This window comes from Siphateles boraxobius, unplaced genomic scaffold (assembly GCF_051911475.1).
Source record: "Siphateles boraxobius isolate OS27281-9 unplaced genomic scaffold, OSU_SipBor_1 229, whole genome shotgun sequence".
In the NCBI taxonomy this organism is placed as follows: domain Eukaryota; kingdom Metazoa; phylum Chordata; class Actinopteri; order Cypriniformes; family Leuciscidae; genus Siphateles; species Siphateles boraxobius.
This window is the reverse complement of record NW_027508843.1, coordinates 80055-94152: the sequence shown is the minus strand read 5'-3', so window position 1 is coordinate 94152 and position 14098 is coordinate 80055. Positions and strand designations below refer to the sequence as shown.

General features: G+C 42.6%; 1 protein-coding gene across 2 annotated transcripts in view; it reads left to right on the top strand.

Annotated features, from left to right (window-relative positions):
• Nucleotides 1-14098, top strand: part of LOC143747571 (zinc finger protein 236) — a 107041-nt gene that overhangs the window by 81628 nt on the left and 11315 nt on the right. For both annotated transcript variants that reach the window (XM_077240403.1, XM_077240402.1), the window contains exons 24-28: nt 371-584; nt 4328-4459; nt 5235-5357; nt 5971-6113; nt 9164-9349. In XM_077240403.1, the coding sequence (XP_077096518.1) occupies nt 371-584; nt 4328-4459; nt 5235-5357; nt 5971-6113; nt 9164-9349 (798 nt within the window). The remainder of the gene's footprint in view (nt 1-370; nt 585-4327; nt 4460-5234; nt 5358-5970; nt 6114-9163; nt 9350-14098) is intronic.

Below are 14098 nucleotides of genomic sequence, written 5' to 3'. Positions count from 1 at the left end.
CAATAGAGACACCAGAAATAAACATATTCATGATTCTGAAGATGAAAATACAGAATTATTTTAGATGAATATGCTTGATTTCTGTCACTGACTAGATATATTTAAAATAATGTCAGCCACTTTTTACTGGTAACATCAGACATCTGACATTATCAGGACCCACTAATATTCCCTCATTACATTATTACACATTATATTCAACATTATATATAGTAGTTTAATGTAGTACTGACACTAAGACTCTGAAATCTTAAATTTTTTTCTCACACAGTAATTTTTATTTTGGGTGACCTATCCATGACCCATGTTTCATTTTTGTATTGTGATATATTGTTACACCCCATGATGCCGTTTTGTTCTCTGTGTTCAGATCGACCCCAGTATTCTCCAGCAGACGCTTCACCAGGGCAGTTTGCTGTCTCACTCTCTGACAAGCGACTCGAGTCTGACGCCGCACGCCACGGCTCACCTCATGACTGACGGAGACGCCAGTGTTCCTGCCAGTGTGGTGATCCACCCTCTGACGGGCCTCTCTCTCCAGCCTCCCGCCTCAGCCATCAGCCTGAGCCCCGAAGACAACAGCGGTCAGTTTGTGTGCTCACACTCATCTCACACATCTCTCACATCTCTCACATCTCTCACATCTCACACATCTCTCACATCTCACACATCTCACACATCTCTCACATCTCTCACATCTCACACATCTCTCACATCTCTCACATCTCTCACATCTCACACATCTCTCACATCTCACACATCTCACACATCTCTCACATCTCTCACATCTCTCACATCTCTCACATCTCACACATCTCACACATCTCACACATCTCTCACATCTCACACATCTCTCACATCTCACACATCTCTCACATCTCTCACATCTCACATATCTCTCACATCTCACACATCTCACACATCTCACACATCTCTCACATCTCACACATCTCTCACATCTCACACATCTCTCACATCTCTCACATCTCACACATCTCACACATCTCTCACATCTCACACATCTCACACATCTCTCACATCTCTCACATCTCACACATCTCTCACATCTCACACATCTCTCACATCTCTCACATCTCTCACATCTCTCACATCTCACACATCTCTCACATCTCACACATCTCTCACATCTCACACATCTCTCACATCTCTCACATCTCACACATCTCACACATCTCTCACATCTCACACATCTCACACATCTCACACATCTCACACATCTCTCACATCTCACACATCTCTCACATCTCACACATCTCTCACATCTCTCACATCTCACACATCTCACACATCTCACACATCTCTCACATCTCACACATCTCACACATCTCTCACATCTCACACATCTCTCACATCTCACACATCTCTCACATCTCACACATCTCACACATCTCTCACATCTCTCACATCTCACACATCTCTCACATCTCACACATCTCACACATCTCTCACATCTCACACATCTCTCACATCTCTCACATCTCACACATCTCTCACATCTCACACATCTCACACATCTCTCACATCTCTCACATCTCACACATCTCTCACATCTCACACATCTCACACATCTCTCACATCTCTCACATCTCTCACATCTCTCACATCTCACACATCTCTCACATCTCACACATCTCTCACATCTCACACATCTCTCACATCTCACACATCTCTCACATCTCTCACATCTCACACATCTCACACTCATCTCACACACGTCCGCCTCGCATCTCTCACATCTCACACATCTCACACATCTCTCACATCTCTCACATCTCTCACATCTCACACATCTCTCACATCTCACACATCTCACACATCTCTCACATCTCTCACATCTCTCACATCTCTCACATCTCTCACATCTCACACATCTCTCACATCTCTCACATCTCTCACATCTCACACATCTCACACTCATCTCACATCTCTCACATCTCTCACATCTCACACATCTCTCACATCTCTCACATCTCACACATCTCTCACATCTCACACATCTCACACATCTCTCACATCTCTCACATCTCACACATCTCTCACATCTCTCACATCTCACACATCTCACACATCTCTCACATCTCTCACATCTCACACTCATCTCACACACGTCCGCCTCGCATCTCTCACATCTCTCACATCTCTCACATCTCACACATCTCTCACATCTCTCACATCTCTCACATCTCACACATCTCTCACATCTCTCACATCTCACACATCTCTCACATCTCTCACATCTCTCACATCTCTCACATCTCTCACATCTCACACATCTCTCACATCTCTCACATCTCTCACATCTCACACATCTCTCACATCTCACACATCTCACACTCATCTCACACATCTCTCACATCTCTCACATCTCACACATCTCTCACATCTCTCACATCTCACACTCATCTCACACACGTCCGCCTCGCATCTCTCACATCTCTCACATCTCTCACATCTCACACATCTCTCACATCTCTCACATCTCTCACATCTCTCACATCTCTCACATCTCTCACATCTCTCACATCTCTCACATCTCACACATCTCTCACATCTCTCACATCTCTCACATCTCACACATCTCTCACATCTCTCACATCTCTCACATCTCACACACGTCCACCTCACATCTCACACTCCGAAACAAAAATGAGCAATTATAAAAATACTTATACTACGGGTTGTTGAATGCTTGATTCTGATTGGTTGATGAACACTCTAAGGTGTGCAAGTATTTTCTTGTAAACGCATGGCTGAAGTACTTATTGACTGCATTACAGTTCCATATAACTGTTAACTTTATTTGTCCTCGAGAGGAAGTTTGTTTCCACCGTAGATGCGTACATAACACAAACACACATAACATGTTAAATTATCAACATAATACAATCAAAAATAATCACTTTTTATTTAATTATTCATGGTTCGTACATTCATGGTGTCTTGTATAATTTTACTTTTGGAGATTTAAGTCCTGGCCATTGTTATGAAGAAGTACTTGAAAAGTGCTTGAATTATTGAAAGGCAATATATGGGAAATTTATTTTAAATTTTATTGATATAACATTTTCACACAAAATTAACGCTGCAGTCCGTTTGATAGAGATATAGAACTATTTCGCATATCTGTGAGTGTGATATTTCTCATATAAATATCCATATGACACAGTTTTCATTTTTCAAGTCAATCATATGTGGGGAATTTAGCTCCTTTTTTAGAATTTAAAAGATAATGAAGAAAGATGCTGTTTGATAAATGAGATCCCTGATTGTGGTCCTTGAAAAAAAACAAAAGTAATGCTTGAAAAGTTCTTGAATTTGATTTGACGGTATCTGTAGGAACCCTTAATCATGTTAACTTGAGCTGAACTGTAACAATGATGTCACAGTTCAAATAATCTTATCGGTCCTACAAACATTTTTGTCTTTTAATGTTGGAAAGGAATATTATCTGGACATGTTTTTGTGTGATTCACCCCTGGAGTATTTATCTTGCTGAGCTCATTTATATTTACATAGATTAACTGTACTCAGGTCTTCTGCCCACGTATAATGAGCAGAGAGCCTAAAACTCAAGTGGCAAATGCAGGTTTTCTGATTCGCTGATTAATTTCTCAGTATCACAAGCCAATCTGGCAGATGACAGGTTCATTATTGGCAGGGGAAGCACTTCTTCTGTTTGTATGATGCCACACTTTTATAAAAATGGCAGAATTAAGGAAAGTGCTCAACTGTTTGAAAGAGGCCATGAGTTTAATGTGGTGAGAGATGCTTTCACCAGCTCATTACTTACATCCACTCTTCTATATTTAAAGAAATCATAAATTAAAAATGAATCTGTCAACAGTGACTCACCCTCAGGTCATTATCTTTGATATTTTTATTAAAACCTGAGCAATTTAACTTTGAAATTTCTGCAAACAAACAGCTTTTTCCCCACTTTTTTCATTGTGAAAAACTATATGCAGTTTGTACTTTTAAACACTTGGCACACAATGTAAAGCATACAATCATACATGTAAAATATTGGCGGGTAACAAATTTAAAAAAAAATATATATATATATATATCTACCAGCCTTCTTGCCTTAGACTAAAAAGTTGATTTGATACCCTATACGTATGCCGTATGGAAGAGCTGATACTGATATTCTTGGATCTTCAGTGGTTATATCTCCAGCCTGAGAGCTAACTGTTGATGATGCTAAACATCAGTGAAATCAGAGCCATTTTATTGCTGTTTTGAGTTGTTTATGCAGTGTTGAACATAACTTCCGTGTGTGTGTGTGTGTGTGTGTGTGTGTTGTCAGGTTCTCAAGTGTCCAGCAGCAGAGCTCCAGAAATCACTCTGACCATCAACAACTCCAGTCTGACTCAAGCGTTACAGACCAGTTCATCATCCACTGGCACCAGCACTTCTGAGATCACACTCACTATAGCAGGTGAACACACACACACACACACACACACACACACACACACACACACACACACACACACACACACACACACACACACACACACACACACACACACACACACACACACACACACACACACACACACACACACACACATACACACACACACACACACACACACACAGATAAGCACAGCTATACCTAAACACAAGAGAAACTCATGATGAGTCAAATGTGTGTCAGATCTGGTGTTGTTTAGTCTGTGCAACACTGACAGTTGAGTTTGATCTTAACTGTTTACATTTCAATGCCAATTATTTAATGAATATTAGGGGTGTAACAATATATCGTGTCACAATATATTGTAATACAAAAAAAATGCATCAATATATATCCTGGATAGTTCACCCAAAATAAAATTACTGAGTAAGAGAAAAAAATCAAGTTTCAGTGTCAGTACTACATTGAACTATATAATGTTGAATATAATGTATAATAATGCAATGAGGGAATATTTGTGGCTCCTGATAATGCCAAATGTCTGATGTTACCAGTAAAAAGTGGCCTTTATTACTTTAAATATATATATATATATATATATATATATATATATATATATATATATATATATATATATATATGAATAAAGTGTTTATCGAGATTTGATCGTGTGTGCGTCTGTGTGTGTGTGCGTGTGTGTGTGTGCGTGCGTGCGTGCGTGTGTGTGTGTGTGTGTGTGCGTGTGCGTGCGTGCGCGTGCGTGCGTGCGTGTGTGTGTGTGTGTGTGTGTGTGAAGGTCAGGATCTGCTGCCCCATCACTGCCCCTCCTCGACCGCGAGCATCAGCCCTGGGCTCAGACTGACTCAGATCAGCAGTGATCAGCTCCTTCCTCAGAGTCCTCCTCCCTCGGCCCTCACCGGTGAGAGATTGCTTACCAGAGACACACACTGACGTACTGAACTTAATCACGTACAACAGGGCTGTCAAACTCAATCTCTGCCCGGACTGATAAGAAAATGCTGATTGGTTGGACAGTGCGGAGACGTTTCGTTCATACACTACCAGTCAAAAGTTTTGGATCGATATGATTTTTAACGTTTTTAAAAGAAGTCTCTTCTGCTCACCAGGGCTGCATTTATTTGATTAACAATACGAAAAAAAACTGTAATATTGTTAAATATTATGACAATTTAAATCAAATTGAATATATAGTAAAGTGTAATTTATTCCTGTGATCAAAGCCTAATTTTCAGCATCATTACTCCAGTCTTCAGTGTCACATGATCCTTCAGAAATCAGTATAATATGATGATCTGATGCTCAAGAAACATTTATTATCTCAGCACCGTCCAACCAATCAGCACTTTTCTTATCAGTCCGGGCATTGAGATTGAGTTTGACAGCCCTGTTGAACATGATTTCTGTACAACAGGAACGTGTACTTACATTTCTGTGAGGGTAACAGAAGTACGGGGCGGGAGAGTTGCGATAGACGTGTGTTTACTCAGTAAGTGTGTGTATTCTTCCATCAGTCAGTGCTCTGGCTCCCAGCACCTCCCTGTCCTCGCAGAGCCTGGTGATGTCATCAGGGGGCGTGGCCAGCGACGGCAGCGTGACTCTGACTCTGTCCGACACACAGATCCTGGATACGGTCTCGCTCAACCTCAGCACACAGGTGAATAATGCTTTCGGCTGATACACAGTCGCTTCGAATTTAATGCTTTTTAAATAGATAAATAAAAGATTTTTGATTTTTGATAACAAAAGAGGTCCTCTTTTTTATTAAAGAGGACCTATTATGTTCTTTTACGGCAGTCGTGATGTTGTGTTTGGTCTCTTCTAGAAGAGATTCCCTTTCGAGAGCGGTAACTTCAACATTGCGTCAGCTATGACGCTGCGGGAACTCCTCCCTTCTCCATTTTTGTTGAAATCTTAGCTTGGAACAGTTGGCCAATTGTCGCAAAGTATGCAAATACTGACAGGCTCGCGGGCAGAATAAAATGCATGGCCGCGACAATTGCGTCAGAATCTCTTTATTCACGCTGTCATCGTTGAAGTTGCACCTGAGGACTAGTTACCTTTTCTTCCTCGCATCTGATGGCTACCCTTTGCAGGATTTGTGTGGGCCCCATTGACCCGCCCCACACCTACGAGTTCTGCGCCGACCTGCCGGTGCTCACTTGAGATCCAGGAGGGTTTTTGCTCATGCTATTACAGGGTAGAGGCCCACCCTCCCCCACCCAGAAGCGACGATGATGACGAGGCCTGTGGCCGATATCCTTTGCCGTCGCCCCATGCTATTACAGGGTCGAGGCCCACCCGCTGGACTCGATGTGGAATTCTCCAGACGAGCCTACAAGAACAAGAGTAAGTTGGAATCCTAGGTATCCCCAGTCGGGCCGCCGCTAGGCTGCTTCGAGGAGGAGGACTCCATTCATCCACGATGTCAACGAGCAGTACTCTTCACTATTTTCTTTCTAGCCTCATTGGGAAAGCAATTTTTTAAACGATAAAAGTCCCCAGTCGTGGTCTGCACCTCAACAACGCTCAAAGCATCACATTTTTAAAATTTCAGTACCGACTTGGTACCAAAGTTGCCCTGCCCCGCCCTGTCCTCAACCTGCCCCGCCCCAGAGCACTGTGGAGTCGCAGTCCGTGCCTATAGTACCCTCCCGATGGAAAAACACGCCAGTACCAATATCCCCCGCCGTGCATGACACAGCTCGTGCCGATCGGCAGCCAGCCAACCCCGAACGAGACCACCCGCCCCCCAGCATGCTTAGCCTCGCTGGGGCAGGTGTCCAGTCTACACACATCGCCACTGCCAACAGCGGCCATAGAACTAATATGGCTATGGTGTCATTTACTAGGCACGTGGAGAGCTATTCCACCGTTTCACCTTGGCTGCTGGGGGATAGAAATAATTCAACATAGATATTCCCTTCAGTTCAGACGCTGACCACCCCGCTTCAGGCGTGTGATCATCACTGACTTTGCCCCAAAATGCCCCGTTCTGAGACAGGAAGTTCACAGCCTGCTCGCAAAAGGAGTGATAGAGCGTGTCAGGAGAGCAGTTTTAAAGCTGCTTTTTCGGGGTGCCCAGGAGGGATGGAGGACTCCTTCTGATACTGGACCCGAGACACCCAACCGAGCACTTCACAAGCCAGGTTCAGGAGGAAAGACCCCCAACTAAACATGTGAGCTTATTCGTCAAGATCTATTTCCTCTTCATGGGCCAGGTAGGTGCGTCTTAGTATGTATGTTTTGCATGTTTGTTTTGCAACCAGCTGATCTTTACAGAACACATTCGCCAGGTTTTACAAGCCGAATGTGTCGTACTTGGTGTCTCAAGTGCTTTCGGTGAGTGCTTAACCTCACTTATCTCCTAGTCTTGAGTCTTGACTACGCGTTTGCACAGTTGTTACTGCTATGGTGGCTGTTGACGCTGTGCTTATGTTCCACTGGTTTCCACCAGCTCCACTGGTTTGAGTCGTATCTCACAGGCAGGTCCTTCAGGGTCGCTTGGAGAGGCGAGGTATCCAAAGCACATCAAATGACCACAGGGGTTCCTCAGGATTCATTTCTTGGACCCCCCCCCCCCCCCCCCCCCCTCTGTTCCATTTACACCACATCATTGGGACCCATCATACAGGCACATGGTTTCTCTTATCATTGCTATGCTGATGACACCCAGATCTACCTCTCATTTCCAGCAGATGATCCCACAGTAGCTGCACGTATCTCAAGCTGTCTGCCGGACATCTCGGCATGGATGAAGGAACATCACTTGCAGCTCAACCTGGCAAAGACTGAGCTTCTCGTCCTCCCTGCCAATCCGTCTCTACAGCACGACTTCACTATCCAGCTAGATTCTTCCTCAATCACCCCATCAAGGTCGGTCAGAAATCTTGGAGTAATATTTGATGACCAGCTGACCTTCACAGACCACATTAGAAAGACAGCTCGATCATGCAGGCTTGCAATGCACAACATCAGGAGGATCAGGCCTTTCCTAACGGAGCATGCAACACAACTTCTTGTCCAGGCCCTGGTTATTTCTAGGCTTGATTACTGCAATGCTCTTCTAGCTGGACTTCTATCATGTGCAACTAAACCTCTACAAATGATCCAGAATGCTGCAGCCCGCCTTGTCTTCAACGAGCCCAAAAGGGCCACATCACTCCTCTGTTCACCTCTCTGTACTGGCTACCACTCGCTGCTCGCATCAAGTTCAAAGCATTGACGCTTGCTTACAGATCGACCACTGGCTCAGCTCCCTCCTACTTCCACTCGCTCCTACGAGTCTACATCTCTACCAGAAGCCTACGATCGGTCAATGAGAGACGGCTCGTGGTACCATCTCAGACAGCCACAATATCACTCTCCAGAACATTCTCATTCACAGCTCCATGATGGTGGAATGATCTCCCCACCCTCGTCCGGAATGCAGAATCTCTGACAACATTCAAAAGACCACTGAAAACTCATCTCTTCCGTGAGCATTTAACATAAAAAAAACACTTTCCTTTTCCTTTAAAATCCTCCCTTGTCTGGCTTATGCTATTCTGAGCAATGCCTGAACTTTGTATTCTGAGCACTTCTTGCGTTGTTTTTGCATCTTCACAATGACTTGACTTATCTTTAGTCCTCAGTTGTAAGTTGCTTAGGATAAAAGCTAGGTGCTGCACTGGGTCTGATGTGGTTGTGTTTGATTTGGGCACACAGATGCTGAATCCGCAGCCGGAGGAGAAGGAGGCTGAGCCGAAGCAAAAGCACCAGTGTTTCTACTGTAGTCAGACTCTGCTGACGGCCAACGCTCTCAGGAGACACTGCAGACAGGAGCATGGCAAGGAGCGCTGCCACGTGTGTCGAGTCTGCAGCAAAGCCTTCAAACGGGCCACACACCTCAAGGTATCACCCACACACACTATTACAGTGCTCCACACACACCTCAAGGTATCGTCCACACACACTCTCTTACAGTGCTCCACACACAGCTCAAGGTATCGTCTATTTTAACATTATTAAAAATGCATACTGAGTGACTGAAACAATCTTTGTCATAGGATCCACTTGTTTGCTCACAGTTTTAACATTCTTGTTTAATTTATTTTTAAGATCTGAGGTGAATTATCCATTTTCTCTTTCAGTACGGCTATAAATGATCATCAAACTCACATTAGACGCTTTTAACATTAAACTGAAAATGTACAGAATGAATGGTAATATACTTTAGTTACATTTTTCCTCAACATTCTCTAGAGATATTAATTATGCATGTATCTGTACAGTTGTAATCGAAATTATTCAACCCCCATTGCAAAATTAACAATAAACAAATAAACAAAAGTAATTAAAAAAGCGCAACACACCAAATGTTTCAAGTGGTGTCCCCGAATTTAATTGAAAATGCAACTATTAATAACTTCTGCAGTCTCAAAATTATTCAAACCGTTCATGGCAAACATCTTTAGTAGTAAAACAGCCTTTTACTGTTATGAGCGGCTGCAGACGAGAAGAATAACCAGACAGCAGCTTCTGGCAGTGTTTCTGAGTAATCTGAGCCCATTCCTCATGAGCAATGGCCTCCAGTTCAGGGATATTCTTGATTTGCTGCTGCAACCACCTTCAATTCCCACCATAGATTTTCTATGAGGTTCAAGTCAGGTGACTGTGATGCCATTGTATCTTCCAGGACTTCTTCTGAAACCAAGCCTTGGTGGAGTTTGAGGAATGCTTGGGATCATTGTCCTGTTGAAGGTCAAGCTTCAGCTTCCTCACTGACGGCATGACGTTTTCTCCTAGGATTTCCTGATACTTCCGTGAATCCATTTTTCCTTCCACACGCTGCAGGTTTCCAGTTCCAGAGGATATAAATCAGCCACAGAGCATCACAAGCTCCACATGCTGAACTGTAGACGGAGTGTTCTTTACAGCTTATGCTTCATTCTTCCTCCAGACACACCGCTGATCCATATGGCCGAAAAGGACCAGTTTTGATTCATCGCTCCACAGAACAGAATCCCCAAACTTCTGTGGCTTAATTATATGATTTTGAACACTTTTCTTGTGCTTTTGGGTCAGTAGTGGTGTACATCTTGAAGTTCAAGGATGCCGGTCATAAAGTTCAAATAAAATGAAGGAAGAAGACAGGATCGGCTTTAACTGAGACTCAACGTTTTTTCCCAAAACATAAATCCGTGCTTCATACGCTCCCTGTAGCTCAGTCCTTTTCTTCTAGTAAGTCACGCTCTCCTGAGCTTCCTGAACACAGGCCAACACCACGAGTCTGCAGTCAGTCCCTCTCTCCTGAGCTTCCTTTCCCAGCTGCAGTCTCTTCATGCCGATTACTGAAACAAGACACAGGTGTTTGTCATTTTCACTTGACCCATTTACTCACCGCCTGTCTCCTGACTCTCTCTCCCGTCACAGACCTCGCTGAACCACGCCCCCCTTGCCACATACCACCACTGGGGAGCCATTCGGCCTGCATTCCCCTCCCCCCACACACACATTCTGAATCAATCAATCAAAACTAACTTTAGCTGGACAATAACTTTATTATAGAGCTGCTGTAAAGCAAAAACAATCTCTATTTTCTATTATCATTGTAAATCTGCTTTAAAACAATATATATTGTTAAAAGCGCTATATAAATGAAGGTGACTTGAATTGACTAGACTGGATAGAAAGTCAGCCACAGCCATCCTCACCCCTGGCCCGTGGAACACCTTAAATTTAAAGGGCTGTAATTACCAGATACCAACGGTGATCCGGTATTGGTATCCTTCATGCGGTGGAGCCACTGTAGGGGCGCGTGGTCCAAACAGAGGTTGAATTCCCTTCCCAGGAGATAATATCGGAGGGTGAGGACTAGTGTTAATTTTACCAGCCATTTTTAAATTTAGTTTCAGTTTTAGTCCAGTTTCAGCATCGCTTGTTAGTTTTTATCACATTTAGTCGACATCATCCCATTTTTATTTAGTCTAGTTTTAGTCGACCATAAGTCGAGCATTTTAGTCTTTATTTTAGTCTAAGAAAACATAATTTTATTCGTTTAGATATAAAGTCAACAAAAACTGTCAACGTTTTAGTCAGGACATCATTTTAACCTTTTCCTTTTTTGTCAGCAGATAATATTTAACATTTCCTAAAATTATTTCACATTTCAACATTTTCTCATCTTTTTGATAAAAAACACAATTTTAAGGAACACATGCAGACATGGAAGATGTTCTGACAATATTTGCATATTTATTTTGAACATTGTTAAGGTTCAAAGACACAAACACAAATGCTTGCATTAAAACAAATAAAATACACCTGACAAAGGAATCAAATAAATAAAATAAAGTGTCTTATGAACTTAAAACAAGTGCTGGCTGTTTAAAGCTAGTTCACATAGAATAATAAAATAAATAGATTTGAGGTCAATGTTGTGAAAAAAAAAACTCCAACTGATACAACAAAAGTGCTTTCCTGCCAGCTAGTTCACACACATGGTATATAAAGGTACAGTATTTAAGGTGAAACAAGGCATAGCTTGCTAGAACGTATGAAATCTTTTTAACTTGCAAATAAACTGAACAGGAATTAAGTTTTAATCACTCGCTACGTGCCAGTCTGGATACTAAATGCTATGAAAGTTAGCCAACATTAGTTAGTTTATCATTGGGACATTATAGCCGTTGATTTAATGTTACATTATAAACAACCACCACCAATCTTTCTGTTAACTTACCACAATGTCTTTGTGGTGAACTGCGACGTGTCTCTTCAGGTTTGTTGTGTTTTTTCCAGCTACCATGTGGCCACATTCCTTCCCTTCGACTAAAATCAAGCATTTGGTTTTGTTCTCCACTTCAATGAAGCGAAAATGTGTCCATAAATCACGTCTCCTCTTTCTCCCGAGCCCCGTGCAAAGCATGTTTTACTTTTAACCTGTCGCCGCCTCGCCGTGAATCCAGCTCCTGTCTGCTCCATGTGTTGTGTAGGCTACTCTGTGCCCGGCCCGCCCGCTCCAGGTTTGAAAGTGGGTGTGTGGCGGAAGAGCTGACGAGGAGGAGGCGGAGGAGGAGACAGGATTTGACAAAACCATATCATATAATAATATGTAATTTTCGTCTCGTCTTTGTTCGTGAACTAAAATGTCCATAGATTTTAGCCCAGTCTTTTATTTACCGAACTGCATTTTCGTCTCGTCTTTATTAGTCTACGAAAATTATTTCTGATTTACTCCTAGTTATTGTTTATTAGTGGGGATTTTAGTCTCGTCTCGTCTAGTTTTCGTTCGGTGAAAAATGTGCGTTGACGAAAATATTTTCGTTTAGTTTTCGTTAACGAAATTAACACTAGTGAGGACGGCCCATCTGATGACCAAACACTCCTTTTCGATGGTGCTGTACTTAGTCTCTCTTTTGGAGAGCTTGCGTCTAATGTACAGCCCTGGCTGCTCCTCCCACTCTATCTCCTGAGACAGGGCTGCCCCCAGCCCCTGTCCGGCGCTCAGTCTGTAACAAGAAGGGGACAGCAAAATACGGAGAATGTAAGAGCGGCCCGCCACACAGAGCAACCTTTACCTGAGTGAAGGCCTGCTGACACCATTCCGTCCACTGAACCGGATCTGGCGCTTCCTTTTTAGTGAGATCAGTCAGCGGCCCCGTGAGGTCAGAATAATTTGGCACAAACCTTCTATAATATCCCACCAGCCCCAGGAACTGGATATCGTCGAATTTCGATACTGCATTTACTGTAACAAATTCTCCATGGAGAGCCGCCCCTAAGTGTGGAGATTTGTTCTCAGGTCCAGTACATACTGGATTTAGTTTTGAGTTTCCGAAGGTCCTTCCTTCCAAGTTTCCTTAAGAACGTCTAAAACCTCTGGCTGACGTCCAAAAATAAGCTTGAAGGGGGAAAACCCCATGGAGCCTTGTGGGAGCTCGCGCACAGCAAACAAGAGGGGTTCCAACCATTTATCCCAATTTTTGCCATCTTCGTGAACAAACTTACAAATCATGGTTTTTAAAGTGTGATTAAATCGTTCCACTAGAACGTCTGTTGGTGGGGGATAGACGCTGGTGCAAATAGATTTAATGCCCAACAATTCGTAAATTCCGCGTAAAGTAAATTGGGGGAATGTATAATCAATAATTAATAATTCACAATTAACAACTGATCAGACGGGTTATGAGTTATCAGTGAATCAACTACAGTTTGTAAATATCCCCCTTAACGGGAATATTTCGCCAACGTGTCTGTATGGACAATTCAATTCAACAAATTATAATCAATTATCCATACAGGGAGGCAAAATCAGATCAATTTTTATATCAATACTCAATCACAACGTGTTATAATTAAATACTAATATATCAATTGTCTAGAATAGATTGATTCTCAGGACAACCCCTAATGGAATTAATTTGTTATCGAATGGTTGGTTCGTCCAGCGAACTGACCATATGATCTTTTATCAAATCACAAAGGAGCTATCCCTTTTGATAGACTTTCAAGAGAGACTGTTCTTCTTGGCTATGAAAAACAGCTCTCTCTCTCGTTCTATAAAATAAACTACTCTTTAAAGTATCAGCAATTGTAAAGCGTGTAGCTTTCGATCGGACATTAAAGGGACTTCAATATGAGCACAACCAGAATCAATAA